Source organism: Pholis gunnellus (assembly GCF_910591455.1).
Source record: "Pholis gunnellus genome assembly, chromosome: 15".
Classification (NCBI taxonomy): Eukaryota; Metazoa; Chordata; class Actinopteri; order Perciformes; family Pholidae; genus Pholis; species Pholis gunnellus.
Genome location: NC_136542.1, coordinates 3,098,752 through 3,118,743, shown reverse-complemented (window position 1 = coordinate 3,118,743; position 19,992 = coordinate 3,098,752). Strand labels below are relative to the sequence as shown.

Genomic DNA, 19,992 nt, shown 5'->3' with positions numbered 1-19,992 from the left:
GCGACGTCCGTTGAGAATGCAGATTCTGCAACCGACTGAATCTACCGTGGCAAAACACAAATGTCCCTTCGTAGAGCCAGCGTCTGGTTTGTCCGTTCTGGGCTACTGTAGAAACATGGAAGAAAACACGATTCTTAATTCAGATGATTATATACTAAAAAACACTTTCTTTGAGTGCTGAAATGACTTAAATGATGTTCGTAATAGAAATGTCATCTAAAATAATTTAGATTTAGGGATTTGACCAAAAACTTGAGACGTCTTAACCTCCAAGTCTCTGCTTACTGGGTCAAAGTGTGTGACAGCGTGCACCTGTCATCAGCACAAACAACAACAAAAAGACCCGGCATGTGAGCATGAAAGTCAAAGCTGCTGGAAGACAGACCAGCAAGGTGCAGCACATCTCCTGCAGTCAGAACAACGCCGTGCAAGTCATCGTGGTCTCCCAGAGGAAGAAGAGTGACATCCGCGAGATGCTCCACGTTCAAAAAGGTAGACACTGCCCTCTGGTGGCACACGCTGGCACTGCAGGTGATGTGGTGCATTGCCCCCTTCAGAGTGGGGATTTATTATGACACCATCTACCAATGTCAGGACAGCGGACGGCCCTTAAATTGTGCACTCTAATTGAGTTTGGCTTGTTAAAAGTGTGGGGGGGGGGGAGATTAGTCCTCGACGCACAGCCCATCTCCACTGTAATTACCAGACAATTACAGAGCTGCTGCTGCTGACACTGACCCTGCAGCTGGCTGGTGGAGGTGAGGAAATTAGTCTACTAGTCTCTTTTTGTCCAATTACAGAATCCTACGGAGGAGGAGGAGCAGGGAGGACAGAGAGAGACGGAGACGGAGGGGGGAAAAAAACAACAATACCCAAAAAAGTTTTTAATTTCTAAACTTCCGCATTTAAATGCGAGCTCTCCGGGGAAATCACAAAAACAATTTGTTTCCTGCGGTGACCGGCGTGAGATAAGTTAGTCTCATTATGCCAATCAAGTGAGGACATGTGGTGAATGTATAAAAGGGGACAGTATGCTAAGACATAAACGAATGTGCTGCAGCAGCCTGTTCTTCACACCGCTACGACGAAGCTGAAAGACGGACGGTTGATGGGGGACGTTTCAGGCCCCATCATGCAATTGCCGGTTGCACAAGAAGAGGAGGGGGGGGGCTTGTGCTCCTGAGATTGTAATTTCGCTGCCTGTCAATCACCGTCGTAATGACACAGAAATAGCAGAACGTCCTGGGGCCATTTCGCAGCCCGCAGGGAATTCTCCCTCTCATCCAGACAGACTGAAGCCTCCCATTAACGAGCAGCTTACGACAGCAGCACTGCGGAAGGAGGGCCGACTCAATTCAACAACAATAAATGGCAGCCAGCGAACAAAATGAGGACGTCAGCGGTGGTTTCTGACAAAAAGGTACGCTACAACTGACAGCAATCAACTTTTGATCGTCACATTTAACCGGCAAAGGCAGAAAATGTATTTTCTTTCTACAGTCTGCACACAGACACACATGTGGGAGTCGCTCTGAGCCGCTCTCCCTCCCTCTCTCTGAAGCAAAGCGAGGGTAAAGTGTCTTGATTAAGGGCACCTTAGCAGTACAAAGAGGAGAGCACAAGAATAAACATTAGAGATGTCCCCGAAGCAACCAGTGTGAACCCCAGACGAGTGCTTCCATTATTAAGCTTTGATCACTTTGTACCTTCACCGAGAAATCCTCCAGGAGTCGAGTGTGAAGTGCCGCTCGAGGGGGAGCTCTGCAAAACCTGATCTGCCAATCAATCTTTCCCTTAAGACCTGACTTTCCTTTAAGGTACTAATGCGAATAAACCACAGATATCAGACACGAATAAAAGATCACGAGACGCATTTCATGCTGTAACTTGCTCACAGCTGAGAGTTAGAAGTTTTGAGGATGTTGTTGCGACGGTGAAAGGATTTTAAATTTGTCTATAAATCAGACAGACAGCTAAACATCTGATTCACCGGGGGCATTCCCCTGCTACAGCAGCCTCCACTCTTCTGGCTTCAGGCAGTCCGCCAGACTTTGAAACCTGGCTGCAGGGATTGGCTACTGATGTTCGGCTCACAGTCAGCGTTCCAGTTCATCCCCGAAAGGTGCTGAGGTCCGTTCTTCAAAACCACAAAGTTGAAAACACACTATCGTGTAAAATATCATTGTATGCTGTAGCATTAAGAGTTCCCTCAAAGGAGCAACGTATCATACAACGGTTCCTATGATATCTTACGAAAAGTTAGTTTCCTTCAAAAGCCAGCAACACGTGTCATCTCTGCTTGTAACATACATACGTTTTATTTCAAAATAAACTTCCATCTTCACAGGAAACAACTCAGTTGAGTTCAGGCAACAAAACTACTCAGTTGGGTTTAGGAAAAGATCGTTGTTTGGGTTAAAATAACTACAAATATATATATCTACAAATTACGGCCGTTATTTTTCATTAGTACAGCTACGAATGCTGGATGAGACCAGCCAGACACACCACGTTCATATTTTAGGTTCATAATTGTATTTGGGGTTTCCTTCTAGAACATGTTTTCATGCTTTAATATTCAAAAAGCACATTATTTTTTCCTCATACTGTCTGCTTGAATATGCACATTCACTTTCTACAAGCTGTTATCCAGAGCGACCTCGGGATTGGCGGTAATTTAAAACCATAAATTATCTTCTTTCAATGGAATCATATATCGGGATTTAATAATATTTTGAGATATCGTGATACACAATTACGTCATCTAAAGTGACATACTTCGCACTAAAATTAATAAATTACACGAATACCTTTCATGTGTCAAGTATTTCATTCACCCAAGAGAGTAGAAAACCATGTGGGTATTTCATAACGTCTATTTATTGATTAAATTACCAGAAAACATGCTATATCGAGGTATATGACGTTATCGAGAAATGAAATCAGAAGATTTTAACCATATAGAATAACCCTTTAGGATGAACGGCAAAACGTCTCCATTCAAAACTCCAGTGATTCAACTTTCAGAGCAGCATCAACCTGCTCATAAATAAGCCAGGAACCAACAGGCGCTACGCACTCCGCTTCACTTCCTCCATCCAGGAAAATCGTGTCGCATACGAGTGCGTTCCGTCTGGAGAGCGCGAAACCACTCCACCTCTGGAAAAAATGTAAGACTATTATTATTGTGAGTATTATGCAGGAAAAAACAGGGGCCGCGGGTTTACCGCCCGTGCACATCAAGCAGCGACACTTGACCTTCCAGCCGCTCAGTGTCCAACAACAAAACACTGCGGTTGTACTGAGCAGCTCCCAAAAAAAAGGCAGAGAAAACAGACTGCAGGAGGAGTGTGGGTTACTGACCCAGGCTGTAGGCCAGGAAGTCGGAGGAGAAGCACTTGGCGCCGTGGCTCATGGACGTGTCGTTGTGCGTGTTTCCTCCAAACACCAGCATGGCCCCGCTCACTATCACCGCTGTGTGGAGGTAACGGAAGAAGCCGCTGTCCCGCAGAATGGTCCTGCAAAACGCACAGCGATGCTTGTAATTCTGCTTCATGGCTTATCCCCCACATGCAGCTGCTACCGAACTATCCGCGGGACTAAAGAGAGGCTCGCATCACAGAACCATTAAAACAGCATTTGGTTTTTTTCCAAGATGCTTTTGTTTCAGATTCAATGCAACAGGTGTGTGCAAGCATATCTTCTTATTTAAACTTCATAATGGTTAGAGATGCACTGACACCGATATCTGTCCGATGCTCACTCAATACGCTGGATTAAGAGGATTATTCATGTGCGTACAAATGAAGTTCTTTAAGTTACAGAATGGTGAAGAACATTTAATGTTTGCTTCTGCCTACTAACAAATACGAACTATATATTTACTTTATTCAGAATTTGATGCATTTTGGTTTTTTCTTGTTTAGTTTTCTTATTATTTGTTAAAATAAATCAATCTAATCTAATCATTTAATGACTATTTCATATAAATATAACAACGACTCGAGATGTTTTCATTTTGCATTCTTAATTCTCCCAAATTTGACTCAAATAAATTGTATAATATAAGTATAAGCTCAATAATACATCTCTGTGTCCATACACCACGCTGCTCTATCAAATGATATGCTGTACTAAACGTTTGGGTGTCAGTACGAAACACTTTCCAGGGTTGTCCACGTAGAGAAAGCCTCACCATTTCCTCTTGTCCACGTCGAACTTGTACAGGTCTCCAGCGAGGCCGTACTTGTTGGCGCTGAAGGCCTTGTAGCCCCCGTGGATGTAGATGCCTCTGGTGCTGGGGTCAAAGACACTGCTGTGGCCGTAGCCGCCCTGAACCAGAGCGCCGTCTGTGATCACCATGCTCCAAGTGTTCTTGACTGGAGGGTGAAGTAAAAAAGACAAATATATATTTTACTGGGCATCAGAAAGCTAGTTCCAAGTTATCATAATATAATAAAATATTAAGAAAGTGGAAGGAAACTACGTTTAAAAAAGGTCTTTGTGGTGGAGATTTTGGTCCCAGCTGTTTATTCAGTTAAGCCGATAGAAATCGTGTATTATTGTTCCTAAAATGCATCACATACATCGTTATTCAATTAATGAGAATGACCCAATCGTTTTCATCTGTGAGTAAAGCTTTAATGTCCATCTGCCTCCCCAGCAGGTTCGTTCATTCCATTGTCTCAGATCGGCTTCTAGAACACACGAGACCTCTTGATTAAGTTCGGTTGACTGTAGCTCACGTAGGTGGATTTTAAAAAGGAACACACCACTAAAGTCCAAAACTCGTTAACTTTGTGGCCAGTGTTACAAACCGAGGTATTATGGCGAAGTTATTTTACGGTTTGGCACCGTAGCGCGAGCCTCCGCAGATGGCACGCAAGCTCCGAGGCATTCTTGCGTTTTTTTTTTTGTATAAACTAAGCTTTACGGGTAATGGAGCAGCTAAAGGTGGCGCATTGCTGAAAAGACTTAAATCTGTGTTGTTCTTTGGTTTTTTGTTTGTCTCTCTGCAGCTCCAACCTACCGATGTTGTACTCCTGCACCTGGCTGATGTAACCGTACAGAGGACAGTGTCCGAACATCACCAGCATGACGGGACCGTCCCCGTCCTGGCTGGGAGGCACAATGTGGGCCGAGTGTCCCACCACGGCGTACTGCTCGTTGGCCCGGGGGCTCAGGAGGACCCAGGTCTGGTTCTGGATGTGGAAAACCCACAGCTGGCTGGACACGTTTCCCGTGGAGTCAATCTTTCCACCGTACATGTAGATTTTACCCTGGAGGAAACACAGACGAACAGAGGAGCAGGATTAGGTCATATTTATATATATATGCACTAAACTAAACACATGGTTTGTCCACATGCTGGTCTCACCATCAGTCCATAGAAGATGAGTCCAGAGCTGCGATACCCTTTGTACCTCATTATGATTGAACCAAAGCCCGGCACAGTTACACTGAGGGTACCGTGAACCTCGTGATATCTACACGAGGGATTCTTCAAGAACGAAAGAAACTCGGAGCGCTACTAACCTTCCGCACATCCTTGAGTTTTGAATAAAAACACCAGATTATTATCATCCCCTGGACCTCGTTACCTACAGGACGCTTCTCTCCGGCGGACCTGGAGGTCAGACTGAAGGATGTCTTCTTGATATTAAGAGCCTGCTGACATGTTCGTGATTTGGGTAGAATGTACTCATTCACTTTGATAACGTGTGTGAGAGAAAACTGCAGATAGTATCGAACAGACCGGGTCCTAGAGGTCGTTCAGTTATCAGGTAATAATCCGGTTTTTGTTTTGAAGTCAACCAAATCTTAACATTGCAGTGCTTGTGTTTGATAAAGAAAGGGTTTGTTGGGTTTTGTTTATAATCTATTAGGCTGAAGATTGGATTTGTGTTTGATTTACATGTACTTCCTCAAACTATTATATATTGTTGTAGTTGTGGTGCTTCGGTTTTGCCGTTTTATTCTCAGGTCTAGAAAAGAGACGGCATGATTGAATAAAATAGATAGAAATTATACTGTTCTAATCAAACTAATCATCTCCAGAATGTTTTCTGGTCCTGATGAAGTCACTGAAAACAGCTCGGGATCACAAATGCTTGGATTGGTTATTTCCAGGAGTGACAGAAGAGAAAGTAGCATCTTCAGCTTTGTATAAACCAGTCAGGGTTTGTGTGTGTGTGTGTGTGTGTGTGTGTGTGTGTGTGTGTGTGTGTGTGTGTGTGTGTAGCCTGAATTGCTACATTACCTGCGGCAGCGAGGCTCAGCATCGCTCTCATCTGTTATGTATCAGGACTGATTTGATTCCAGATGTGTCTTTCAACTCCGCATTGACTTCCAAGACACGCTCCTCCACCGTAATGCAATTTGTGTGTTGCAAACACTCTGCAGCTCAAAACTGGGTTCTCTTCAAAAACCCACAGAGCAGACAGACTGCGTCTTCCTCTGAAATCCTTCCCCTCGCTCTAATTTATTATTCCATCAGCGGCTCCTAACAGCCTTTCTGTCTGAGAGTGAAGCGGCTTCACCACTTCACTGCAGCATATCAGAAGCCAGAGATTTAAACAGAATATTAGTTCCAGACAACAGACGGACACTTTCTGCTCGGTGCCTCCATTTAACTTAGCAGTGAGCTGTTTCTCCTCCTCTTTTGAAGCCCTTTTCATATTACACAGAGACGAGCAATAATACAATGTACAGTATGAAATCATATTGTCTTCATGGATCGGCATCACTCCCTCCCTCCACGTACCTCATGAAGAGCCAGCGAGTGGCCGTATCGCGGCGTGACGGTGTGGACGGAGGGGTCGAGGGTCAGCCAGCTCTTGCTGCTGAGGTTATACCTACAGAAAGAGAAGAGGAAGGTGAGATGGCTTCAGGAAGCTCCGTCTGTTGTTCAGTCACTGTTCAGCCAAAGATTCCTTTGATCACTGAAATGTGACAAAGAGTGGTTGACCAGTAACTAATATGGTCGAATAGTCTGACACGTAGCGGAAGTAAAAAACAGAAGAAGAGGTACAGTTTGGTTTCACAGACCGTGAGAAAGCTTATAACAGCGCAGGAGGAGAACGATGCAACTGTGTCAAGGTGACAAACACAAGACGTTGTGCAGAGTTGGCAGAATGCTCCTATATAATCGTATATGACGGACAGCATAGTCCTGTTAAGCAGGACTAAAAGGGGCTTGGATCTGCCTGCAACGCATAAAATATGAGCCAGAACCAAAGGGTGGAGGGTGATCTTCCCGGGTGAGGAGCATCCTGTAATTTAAAGGTTGTAATTACATCTTTTGGGCTGAGCAGAGCCGTGTTCTTCTTCTTCTTGATTTTCAACAAGACAGAGAGAAGCTGCAGGACTCCCTGACAGCCACGTATTACTTTAGCACTCGGTGTAGAGAGACAAGAGCGCAATTAAGTCCAGAAAACAAATCATCGTATTCCAATCCATGTCGATGTGTCCTTGGGCAAGACACTTCACCCCAAACTGCTCATTGGCGTGTGAATGTGGATTAGTTTAGCACCTTGCACGGCGTTTTAAGAGGTCGGAAGAATAGAAAAAACGCTCTACAAAGTCCATCCATCCCATAAGCTGCAGAACTGAAAAAACATGAGCCTTTAAGAAGACAACTGTGGGAGTATGTCGATGTGTGTGTCGACGCATCGTGTCTAAATGTCCGTTTTAGGCTAACTATGTTTCTCTAAAAGCGTTTTCACAGTACGTAACTTGTGTTATAGTGGAACGTGGATAAATCAGGAAGCTGTGCAGTATTATGCATGCAAGTGCCTTAGCTAACTACAGTAGCTTGCTAACCACTGAATGGATCATGGGATGAGTTAGCCATCGACCCTGGCGGGCGCAGCGTGCTATAATATTCCTTTGAAAGGCTGGAATCTGAAGTTTGCAGGCGATTTATTGCCATTTCAGTCCTTAGTTGCATATGTCGGCGGCGATTGCTTTGCCCTCCAGTGCCTACGGTTTTCACGGGCCATGAAAGTTAAAAACATTTTACAGACACACTGTGTTTCAACAGCACATTCCCTACAGTCGCATAGCAACAGCAGGACTCATGTCTCGCAGCTCTCTTGGATGAGAGCTGCAGCTGAACGCCTAAATAAATCCCAAGTGCGGATGCCCCACAGGGGGAGAGAAGACTTACGCTTTGACCATGTGGTAGTCGGAGGCGTTGAAAACGTAGCCTCCAATGACCCACATGATGCCCTGGTCCACCACGGCCTTGTGGGACGCCCTCGCCAGCCCGGCCTCGGCGTACTCCTCCCGGCTCCAGAAGGACGAGTTGGCCGGCACTGAGACGAGGCAGTCCGGACCTGAGGAGGGGAGGAAACCTCAGAGTCAGGGCTCCACGGGGGGGGGGAAGCTCAGCTAATTTATAGGGTTGTTTGTGCACTTATATATGGTAAACACGATAAAAGCCTCGGCCTTTTAGGGAAACATAAAAAAAAAAAAGACAGCGTTAGGAGAGATTAAATACCAACAAGAAGAATCTGCATTAAAAGAAGAAAGAAAAGTCCCTGCATTTGATGAGGATTAAACTTTATCAGCTCACTTTAATGTCCTGCAGCCAGGAAGAGGGTTTAAAAACTCTGAGATATCTACTTACCATATATTCACAAAAAAAGAACAATCAATTATTGATTTCTCTTGAATTATGGAAGTGAGAGGTGAACGGAAAGGGCAGGGAGCTTAATGAAGCATTTTAAAACCTTTAGATAACGGAGACCGATGATGCAGGTGTGGAGTAATTTAGCATTAGAAAGTAGTTCCCAAATGCCAGTTTGAAATGCCAGATTATCCAATGTGTAAACAAAATACGGGAATCCTCATCGTGTTCGGGGAGATTTCACTCTTTCAACATTCTTTCGGCAAAAAACAAACTGTCGAGGCGTGACCGATGAGGGTGGAATACTAAAGAGAGAGAGACGGCGCTGGAAGAGCCGCCTTCCCCGGTTACAGGACGAGAACAATGACGGCAAAAATAAACCGGAATCGCTTCTCAATGACGGGGGGAAAAGACTGTTTGGCAGTCAAGTCAGAAATAAAAGTGTCCTCGTCCTGTCGATGTTTTGAATCGGTTTAAATGCTGTTTGGGGTCAGCGTGTTGCTCTTGTTCATCTACAGTCTGTCCGGTGCTACCTGAGGAGAGACTGGAACAAAACATTTACTGACCAATTACCGCCGTCACTCAATCTTACAGCAGAAACAGGATGTGACCGTCTGAGGGACTTCCTTATTGATCATCATCCAAACAATGCAGAAGCGGCCACGTGACGGGAGAGGAAGTGTTGCAACAATCAAGGTCCCTGAACCCGTTCTCCTTTCTTCCCCCCCGGTGGCTAATAATCTTCCTCTGCCTCGACGCAAATCAAATCACCGATGCGACTTGGTGGCGTTTTCCATAAATAACACAAATGCCGCCTTTGCTTCCCTTGAAGACGTAATTTGTTGAGGGCCACCCATCTGTGAAAGAGAGATTAAATGCGAGGCCGGCTTGACTAAACAGGCATCTGTCTGCTTTTGCACTGGTTGGTGCAGAAAATGAGTTCATTTGGGAGCTGGCACCGCAGAGCACACAGAGTACGCTATTCCTCGGCTAACACACCATGACAGGGTAATAAAGGCTAAAGAAAACACCAGTCTGCTTCTCGGGCTCCCTCAGCTTTGGTAATTAGATCGTGAAACACACCGAGCTGCTGATATAACGGCAGTTAAATTAAGCCGTCGTCTCTGCGCGTGCAGAGTGGCTCAGCGGAGCCGTTTAAGAACTAATAGAGCTGTTAGAAAGCACATATGGTCCGATTTAAAAAAAAAATAAAAAAGGATACAGTAGTGTCTGGTCATCACCACATAAAACTAAAAAAGACTCATGACTCAACGAAAAAAAAAAAGATCAGGAAGCTGATCCGGCAAAAAGTCCATCTGAGGTCCATCGGGTCACAGCAGATGGACGTTGCGGCGGCCTCACAGCTCATAGTGGAGGCTTATAAAGTCACCATCACGCTTTACTAAACCTGCCTCGCTGGAGATTTACTTGCTTCTTTTTAAAAATCAGATCTTCGTTTAAACTGACCTCAACTTTCTGTGTTTTTTACAGAGTCGGCATGTTTTCTTAGCGATGGTTTCACATCGAAGCATTAATCCTAGTCCTGAAACAAAGACTCATATCAACGTATAAATGTGTTCTTTTACCTGAACACCATCCCTCACTACTGAACGTAGCGTTGAGTCATCAGCAGAAGCCAAACAATCCAAACTCCCTCATTAAAACCTCTCAATTACACATTTCTTACCCAAATTACATGAGCAGTGTGTCCCACTGCACTCTCAGCCATTCTAAGTGGGTGGTAACACTGCACACTTAAGCAGATTACCTCAGGTACACACTGGCCTGATAAGTGTAGTGAATCGACGCTTAGTTTTAGTTCAGTCCTTCAATTTGAGTCACTGAACAAATAGCGGATGTTTGCGAACTCTGAAGTTATTGCATCTAATCTTTCACCGCACCTGCTCCATAAAAGTGTTGAAAACAGGAAGAAGGCACACATGAATATCCTGCGTTTATAACCCGGGCTGTTAAGAGACTCTTGGCAGTTGAATGTGTGATTTCACCCCCCCCCCCCCCCCCCCCCCCTTCTTCTTCAAGCCACCGAGGAGGGTTGGTGAGGAGTGGGCCTGCTGAAGCCCACCTGAAGACATTGTGGTTATTCACCTTGCCATCCGGTCTTGCAGACGCAGGTCTTGCCCTGGCAGCGGCCTCGCTCGGGGTAGCCGCAGTCAGCCATGCAGTAGGGGACGTCGCAGGCTCCGCCCTTCCAGTTGTCTTCACACTCGCAGTACACCGAACCGGTGGCGTTCCTCACGCGACACTCTCCGCGGCCCGAGCAGTTGTTGGGACATGTGTTCACCCTGGGAGGGAGGGAGGGAGGGAGGGAACAGAGAGCGGGTGAGAAACCAGGATTTCTGAAATACAGACTGAATAAAACAACAGGGACATGTTTCAACAACCGAGTTGCATCTGCTGCCTCAAGATGTCTCTCGGTTTAAAAAGGGGACACATCATGAAAAATGCACTCTTTCAGTGGTGGTGTACATACATGTGGTTATCTGGAGTAACTACGCAACGCAACGTGTGAAAGAAGACAACCCAGTCTGTTTTATTGTGGGCTGCCTAGATCAGAAAAACTGACATTCAGATTTGGCTCCCCACAGACTCAATATACAAGCCAATCAAAGCAGACTGGGCTTTCTCAGGACAGGGGGGGGGGGCTCTTAAAGAGACAGGCGCTAAAACGGAGGATGAATACAGGTACATTCAGACAGACCGTATGAGAAAAAAAGAATGTTTTACTGAACATTGAAGCGTGTAAACATGTTCTTGTAGAAACCCCAAAATACAAGTACGAACCCTGAAAATGAGCACGTGTCCCCTTTAATTTTAAAACATGCAACAGCAGAAGCTACGGTTATTGGCATCGTTCTCCGCCATCAGTCGGTCAAGCGGCTGCATCGACACTTGTCGTTCCTCTCAGATGGTGCTGCTCTGAAGCGGCACCGAGCTGGAGGCTGAGGTAACTGGCAGACGTCGGGGTCACCACGGGCACAGAGGAGCAGATGGTAAACCCGCCCAGTCTGCAGTAAAACAGCTCTAATGACGCTCTCCACGTCTCTTAGCGGGTCCTTTCTGTTGTACGTGTCTCGTGTTGTTTGCAGATAAACATTAATACATCTGTTAAAACAGTTTAAGATGATCTCACAATCAATTTCACTTCTTCTTCTTCAGTGTCGACATTATTTCAAGTGTCAGTACGAACTGGAACAGAGACTTTGGCTTTGACTTTCGCAAAAAGTGACAAAAATGCAACAAATTCACCCTGAAAATAAAGAAAGAAAAAGGGCTCAGATACCTGTACCTATGTCCAAAATCCCATTGAACAAATGTTAAGCAGGTTTTGACAATTTTGTTTTACAAAAACATGAGACTTTGAGCTTTAGAAACGGTGTACCGTACTTTCAGCTCTGTAATTTCCTAAAAACGGCTAACGACATGAATTTATACATATTTGTGCTTCAGTGAGCATTTACAGAAGCAGCACAAAAAAACCCACAATATCCATGTTTATGGTAATGAAGGAACATGTCACCATTTTTAGTTTTTGGACAACAGTGGAGCTTTTTTTGAACATAAGAAGACGATCTATCAGACTTTGATGCACACACACACACACACAACACTGGTTAGTCGATGAATTCCCTGTTGGTTTTGGTCTGTTTAAGGAATCTGTTGACCATAAGAAAAACACAACATATTGCCAGACCTTCCCTTTAATATAGAAATACAGCGTCCCTCGTGTTTTCATTCAAACAAGCCAATGTCAGTACTGCTGCAAAAACACCCATCAAAGCCAGAGAGGAGTGAGATGTTCGGAGCGAGACAGACGACACAAAGGGCCCCTCGTCGTTCTTTCATGTTTCTTCGGCAGCTTTCGTGGTTTTGATGTTTTTCGGCTCCTCCACCTCCCCGAGACACCAAAGACCGGGGCCCCCGGGGGCACTTTGCTTTCATCCGACTCTGTGTTTCTCAGCACAACTTCAATCCCATCTCTATGGCGACGGTACCAATGAGCGAGGGTAAAAAAAACAACTAAAAAAGGCACGGGGTCCATTGTGTCCTTTGCAGATGTTTGGAAGGGACGAGCGTCACTTTGGTTTTCACGATACTTTTCCGTCTTATGCCGGTCGAAGCCACCAGCTCGGAGACAACGAATGACACGTCTGCATCTGCTGCCGTGCTCTGATGTATGGATGTTCGGCAGATTTTAGGAACAAGACTATATTTTTATTGCTGGAGAGAAGTCCCAACTGGTCTCTGAAGAAGCTGATGTCAGATGCAGGACGGATGGAAATAGAAAGCTCACAAGAAAAGACGACATGCAGGAAACGCACAACACACAATGGGTGGAGTGAAGCTGCAGCTATTCCCTCAGATAAAAAAATACCTCCTGAACCAGGAGGAGAAAGAAGTTCGATCTTAACCTCAAATGGATCTAAAGAATATATAAATATCATGTCAGCATCCCTCAAAAGAACCAAACACAACGATGTCACAGTGTGCCAGGCTGGTAGGCGACGGTGTGGTGATGCAACAAAAACCAAACTGCAAGCAGCCCCGACGTGATCCTCTCGCTGAAACGCCGTCAACCAGCCGCTCCAGAGCAGAGAGTGACAGCTGCGTATGCGTCATCGTGTCCCAGGGAAGAGCGCCAAGTCCGGGCTCCGTCGCCTAAATACATCTCAACAGCCGGGCAAAACAAAAAATTATTTGTGCAGGAGGTTGTCGTGTGTCTCAGAGCTCAGGGTGGAAGTCCGTGTCATTTAGCGGATCCTTTTACCCGGAGACTGACTCCATCCCGAATGCATGCGTGGGCCCTGAGAGACGCAAAACCCTGAGGTCTGGCAGCCGCAGAGGATTAGGAGCCATTTGATATGTGGAAGATGAGATTTCAACATCAAGGAAAGGCCTGAGGATATTAGTCACGGGCCGACCTGTGGGTGGAGTTGACTTTATACCGGTATGAGAGATGCTTTGACTACATTCTAGAAATGTTTTTTAAATGGAGCCACCAGGCAATTTAAAACGGAACATAACCTCCGCAGGTCCTCGGATACTTTTTAATAAAACAAGAAAATGCGGAAAACAAAACGCATGTTGTGTTTTAACTCACCTGTAGGAAATGTTGAAGCCAGTCAGGTTGTAGGCGGCATCACTGAAGAAGTGCAGCAGGGCGTAGCCGGACTGAGACACCACCTCCGGGACCGTCTCATTCCCGTAACGCTCGGGAACAATCAGACCGCTGCAATTACATTTGAAACTTAGCACATTTTCTATCACCATTTATACATATTTTACTCCAAAAGTTAAATGTATATGAGGGTCAGGCTTTGTTCATGTGAGCATTTAATGGTTTAGTAACGGTTTGGAGCTTTCTCTGCCATAGTGGAGACAGAAGTGAATACTTCAACCAGCAGTTTAGCCAAAGTCGAGGCAGATCTCCCTCCAACCAAACCTCAAAACGCACCTGAAGGCAGCGAGGAGCGGGGCGTAGATGGAGTCTCCGTCGAACACGTACAGGTGGTCCCAGCTGCATTCAGTGGCAAAGTGGTTGAACCGTAGTCGGAGTATTGTGTTCGGCCTGGAAAAAACACACACACACACACACACACACACACACACACACACACACACACACACACACACACACACACACACACACACACACACACACACACACACACACACACACACACACACACACACACACACACACACACACACACACACACACACACACACACACACACGATCATGAGAACGTCTGCTTGGGTTGGTCGTTACTTTAATTCCAACCAAACCGCTCCAGCAGTGATATCTGAAGTCTATCTGAGTCACCAAAATAAGCTCAAATATCAGTAATTTCACATACTGGATTCATTAATATATATAGAATTAAATACATATTTTTATGTATAAAGACATAAAGATGTTTGACAATTCACAAACATTGTAACAAAACATTAAACATCTAAACATTTATTATTCAATTCCAGTGTGGAATCCTGACAAACCGCATTTTGAAAATAATGCTAATGTGTCGAACGTGTGAGGGAAACGTCACTATAAAGATATTTAGTTACTGTTTCACCAGCTGAGGAGGGAACACCCACTTTCACCACATGAGCAGAATCAATGGGCTCATAATAAGGTAGCAGGTGGATTATTAACAGCTGATATGATAGAAACATTCACCACCTGGTACAACAAAACTTTACAAGCACTCGTCCTCCCACCCCGCCTCCTCGTTTACATGAAATCACAGAATAAATCAAGAAGGAAATGTACATTATTTCACTTTCCTTCTGTGTTGTAGGTGGTAAATGGAACAGCTGTACCCGCAGAGGAAAGCCCAGCTGTTAAATGTGACAGTGAAGCTGCTTCATGTTACAGATTCAGCACATTTATCACCGAGCAACATGAACAAACTAACAGGCCACGTCCAAAAACAGGCAAAACAAGCTTGTTTTTTGATTTAAGACGTTCGTGCGATGAAGCCGCCTCTGTTCTTGGATAAAACTGCAAAAATGAAATCATTCAAACGAGGAAGGAGGAACACAAAGGCTCATTTAGCGTATCTACGATGGGGGGGGGGTGGGGGGCGCAAGATGTACAGGAAATGTTATGAACGGTCAAATGTTTTCCTCTTCAAAATGTAATTTACTGGAGCGAAGCGGCGGCTCTTCGCTCCCTCTCCATCTGCAGACACCAGCCCCGAGGTTCCATTAGAGGAGAAGGCTCGTGACCGGTTTTTAATGGCGAATCAGGAGTCACGTAGTGGCTGGAGACGCCGACAAAGAAGCTCCTTATTCCAAATCGGCAATTACGGCCGAGGTCCCTACGAGCACGGCGGTAAAGCACAGAGCTCCGTCATCCCCGCCGCCTTCAGGCCGCTGCAGACGTCGTTGTGATGCGCGCGGTGTCACTGCGTCGGCCTCTTGTTAAACACCGGCTGGAGGCTCAGGACAGCATGTCAAAGTGGCATTAAGAGTGAAATGAAAACGCTGAACGACGGGGGCGGGCGGGTGAATAGAGGGACGGGAACAGGAAGGTCAGAAGTTCAAAACCCTGTAATGTCTACGCGTCCCGTCGAAGGGAAACATGAGCGTGACCTCCCGACAAAGTCACTCATGTTTAATCCCCCCCCTCCCTCCTGAATGAGGACTTTTGGCTAAATGCCTAAAATGCAAATGTAATCAAAGAGTTTATGGTTTCGGATGAGCTGGCAGGGGCCGTAAAAAGAAATTAAACAAAACGCAAGATTCATCGCTCTGAATCGATACACTGTGAGGCGGTTTCTGCTGAGCGAAACAAAGAGGACGAGTGTCGAGTTCCTCACAGTTGCTTTGCTTTTTATTTTCATCCGTCACCTTCTGGATACTGCAGACTCCCCCGTGCTGGATGGGGATCTCGGGGAAGGACTAAAGGCGCAGACTGTAGAAATAATCGTTACGAGCGCCTCTTGGAAATATTGACATCGCAGCCTCGGCTTTCACGGTCCATCGCTCGGCCGACCCCGTGGTTTTAGGAATCACTCCGTAGTTTTTTTCTTAATGGCAGAAGCCGATTTAATGGAAGGAATCAATAAGAGGATCGGTTTCCTGCAGTGTTTCTGGCTACGTCACGAGCAGCAAAGATCATCTGAATTCATCGCTGATTTATTTGTTCTTTTGCTAGAGCGGTGGAGGTTTTTCTGAACTGATTAAAGGAAAGACAGGTTTAAGAAAGTCTTTAAAGATGTGTTATTTCTCCCCTGGTGTTGGATTGTGCACGTCTACTTACTGTCCCTCGATCAGCCAGGTGCACTTGGTTTTGTACTTGTAGTTCCCTGGACCGTCGGTCAGCTGACCGGAGGGTCCCGTCAACCTGAAGGAGCAGAAGAAGAAGAGGAGAGAAAAAGATCAATTAAAAGGTTCCAAAAGAAGCTGCGACACAGCAGCAAAGCAAACATCACCAGCTTTCAGGCAACGAGCTGGACAGAGAACAGTGTGCAGCCGTCACATTAAAAAGCACGATCCAACACAAGAAAGGGAGGCCAAATGGCTCCACGTGGGATTTATCAATATCGTATCTTTTTACACAATCAAACTGTTTAATCTCAATAGAATTTCATGCAAAATAACTCACTGAAACAACTGATTTATGGTGCAGTAACAAATGAATACTGACTGAAATGCTCATTTCTGATGAGACTCTGTTAGCATGCTAACACGCTAAACTAAGGTGACCTGTGGACACTTAACACAGTGCATCTGGGCTTTGTGCATAAATGTATGTTACGTCTAATGCTACTGTGATGTCCATATTAAATAAAATTTTAAAAAATAAATAAATAAAAAAATGACCATGATACATTAGGACACATCAGCATGTTAGCGTGCCGGTGTTAGCATGTAGCTCAAAGCCCCGCTGTGCCGAATCAAAGCCTCACTGAGTGAAGGTCGAACTGACGGATCAATTTAGTGCAGAAATGATAAGTAGGTCGACAAAGACAATAAATAAATCATTCATAAAGCAGCTACCCAAACGTTTTATACGTCTGAAATCTCTATAGCTTCGGGTTGTGACGGACTTCTTTCTGACATGTTATAGAGTGAATGTTTATTTCAAAAAACAAAAAGAGAGTTTAATCAATAACACACCAACAGGCCTACATTCATGTATTTTCAGTCAAAAGGGTTCCAGCAACAGAATGTGAGTCAAAGTCAGTTTAGTAATTGGGCAAAATTAACTACCGATCATTTCTCACATTATCCAACGATTCTGGAGCGAAGCAGTAGAAATGATTACACACACACACACACACACACACACACACACACACACACAAGGTTGTTACACAAGAGTCAGTCAGCAGAGCAGCGACTGAGCAGGTAAACATTAACCTCGGACACTTTGTTATTTGGCTCATGCAGCAACAGGAGAATGATTAAACCTCACACACAAAATGATCATCCGAGGCAAAGTATAGAGCCCGGCTGGATGACGCAGCGAGTTGCACAGGGGACACTCTGCAGGCAGAGACTGTATCATTACTGATGTCGGTCTCAGGGTGCGATGACTCCACTAACACACACACACACACACACACACACACAGTTTTGTTCCAAAACAGTCTCTCGGCACCGCTCCGGACCGAGGTCTGCAGAGAACGCCCTCCTCCCTGTTCAGCTGCAGGAGCCACGTTAAAGACCTCCACCTGAAGACTCGCTTTAATTAAACAGGACTCACAGATACAGAGCTTCTGTCTTAACGTGGATGAATTCATCAAGTCAAATGTGCATTTATTCTTTCACAACTTCAGCGTGAAATTGATGAATAATCTGTGGAGATCCCTGGTGTGTGTGTGTGTGTGTGTTGCATAACAACGTGCATCCAGGCAACAAGTGTGCCGCAACATGTTGTTATTGAAAACGTTCGCATGTGATCAGAGGCTGCAGAGGAGGAGTGGGCCGGGCAGGTTCAAGGCCAAGGGTGTCGTTACGTTAACGACAACTTTTAACGGGCCGAGCGTGCGGTGACTCCACGTCGCAACAATGCTCCACTATGGACCAGAGGTCAGTGCGTCAGCCAGAAGGAGAGTTTAACCACCAAAGAGAACTTAAGTCGTTACATGAGGTCAGTCTGACATTGAGAACCGCGCGCGAGGCTTTGTTTGTGTTGCAAGCGGTCAACCCAGATCTGGGTTTTTAGCATGTCAGGTCTCAGCAGCACTGTGCAACACAACACTTATTCTGTCTGTATATATAACATTTGTGTTATTGTGGATTCTTTATGGTTTTATTACTGTATCTCTTGTTTGCACTATCCAGTATGCTGCTGTAAATGCCCCCACTGCAGGACTAATAAAGGATTATCTTATCTTATCTTAGCTAACGAGAACACCGAGGCTGTAATCACAGATTGCTCAGCGCTAACACAGCCGGGCCCTGCAGGGACTCTGGGCTCTCTCAGACAAACAGCAGCCTCAGAGGACTCACCTGGACCCAGAGACACCACCACAGACCTCAAGCTGCTGCATGTTCAGTACTGCAGTCTGCTCAGTACTACTACTACTACTACTACTACTACTACTACTACTACTACTACTACTGGGGTACAAATATCGCTCTGTAACATCAAGACAATCCAAAAACAGTCGTATATGAACCGAGAGTTCATGTTTTCATCAGTAGTGACCACTTAAAGAAGAGTAAAGGACCAGTTCACCCAAACCACACATATGTGGAACCCAAACTGACTACAAATGTGGATGCAATAACCTCTCATACATACTAATCTAACCAGGTAAACAGTATAAATCCCCAGATGGAACTTTTGCTGACCTCAAACTGCAACAGAGGTAAATGGAATTGGCTTTAAAGCCTTAAAAAAAAAAGTGAACGACTACAGAGCGAGTTCCTAGAAACGCTGTCCGTCACTCCGGATAAACTACGCACCTAGCTGTGGGCTCAGAGGGACTATTTCCTCGGGAGGAAAGTAGTTCCGCTGAAAGCGGTCGACCCTGAGGTCTGTGGATTATCCAGAGTAACGTGCACACATATTTTTCCTGGAGAGACATGTTGCAGCCGGGTGTTGTAATAAAAACACAATGAGAGACCTGTTGACGTGTCGTCCCTGACAGATTAACATGTTACGGCCATTTACTACCGTCAGGCAACGAATGAACAACTAATCCCTTCATGTTTTATTACCATGAAGCATAAAAAGAGTTGGGTCAAGTTCAGGTTCACATTAAATCAAAATGGTGCCACATTTTGGTGACGGTTGTAGGGCCGAGTTTGGGAGGAGATAGTGAGGGGGTTCATTTTGTGTGGTTGTTTATTTCATAACCCGACAGTTTCCTTTATCCATTATTATCCCAACATTTGAGAGATGTTATACCATACTATGATTACAAGAAACTAAAGTTTTCATGGAGCTGGGTCAATGAATCTGAACACATAAGGTGTGTCAAAACGGATCACTTCTGTGATTGAGTCCTTACTATCCAGCCGTCATGTTAAAACAGAGGATATCAAATGTCCTGTGACGGCGAGTGAGCCAGTATACTCTTTGTTATTAGACCCCACGCTGATACAAAGCGGAGACAACTCTCTCATGCAAACAGCATCCCTGACGCAGAGCCAAGTGTCTGCAAATGGCAATGTGGCGCAGCTCGAGAGCTCGAGAGCAGAGCAAACAGCAGCTCTCATTCAAGAGGCGACGACGGCTCTGCCCGGTGGCCCAGAGGAGGAGCGAGAGGAGCTCAGACGGAGAGTAAATATCACAGAGGCTCTGGGTCTGAGCAGGCCCAACGTTATATATCCCAAAACAGCGGTGGACGTAATTGGATAATTTCACACGTTAGCAGAAAT

General features: G+C 45.3%; 1 protein-coding gene across 1 annotated transcript in view; it reads right to left on the bottom strand.

Moving 5' to 3' along the window:
• The window catches only part of atrn (attractin), a 123,039-nt gene that overhangs the window by 96,350 nt on the left and 6,697 nt on the right, over nt 1-19,992 (bottom strand). The window contains exons 2-10 of the mRNA XM_079175205.1: nt 16,418-16,501; nt 14,103-14,216; nt 13,749-13,877; nt 10,736-10,932; nt 8,168-8,336; nt 6,764-6,854; nt 5,030-5,279; nt 4,196-4,379; nt 3,364-3,518 (exon numbers count right to left, since the gene is read on the bottom strand). Coding sequence (XP_079031331.1) covers nt 3,364-3,518; nt 4,196-4,379; nt 5,030-5,279; nt 6,764-6,854; nt 8,168-8,336; nt 10,736-10,932; nt 13,749-13,877; nt 14,103-14,216; nt 16,418-16,501 — 1,373 coding nt within the window. The remainder of the gene's footprint in view (nt 1-3,363; nt 3,519-4,195; nt 4,380-5,029; nt 5,280-6,763; nt 6,855-8,167; nt 8,337-10,735; nt 10,933-13,748; nt 13,878-14,102; nt 14,217-16,417; nt 16,502-19,992) is intronic.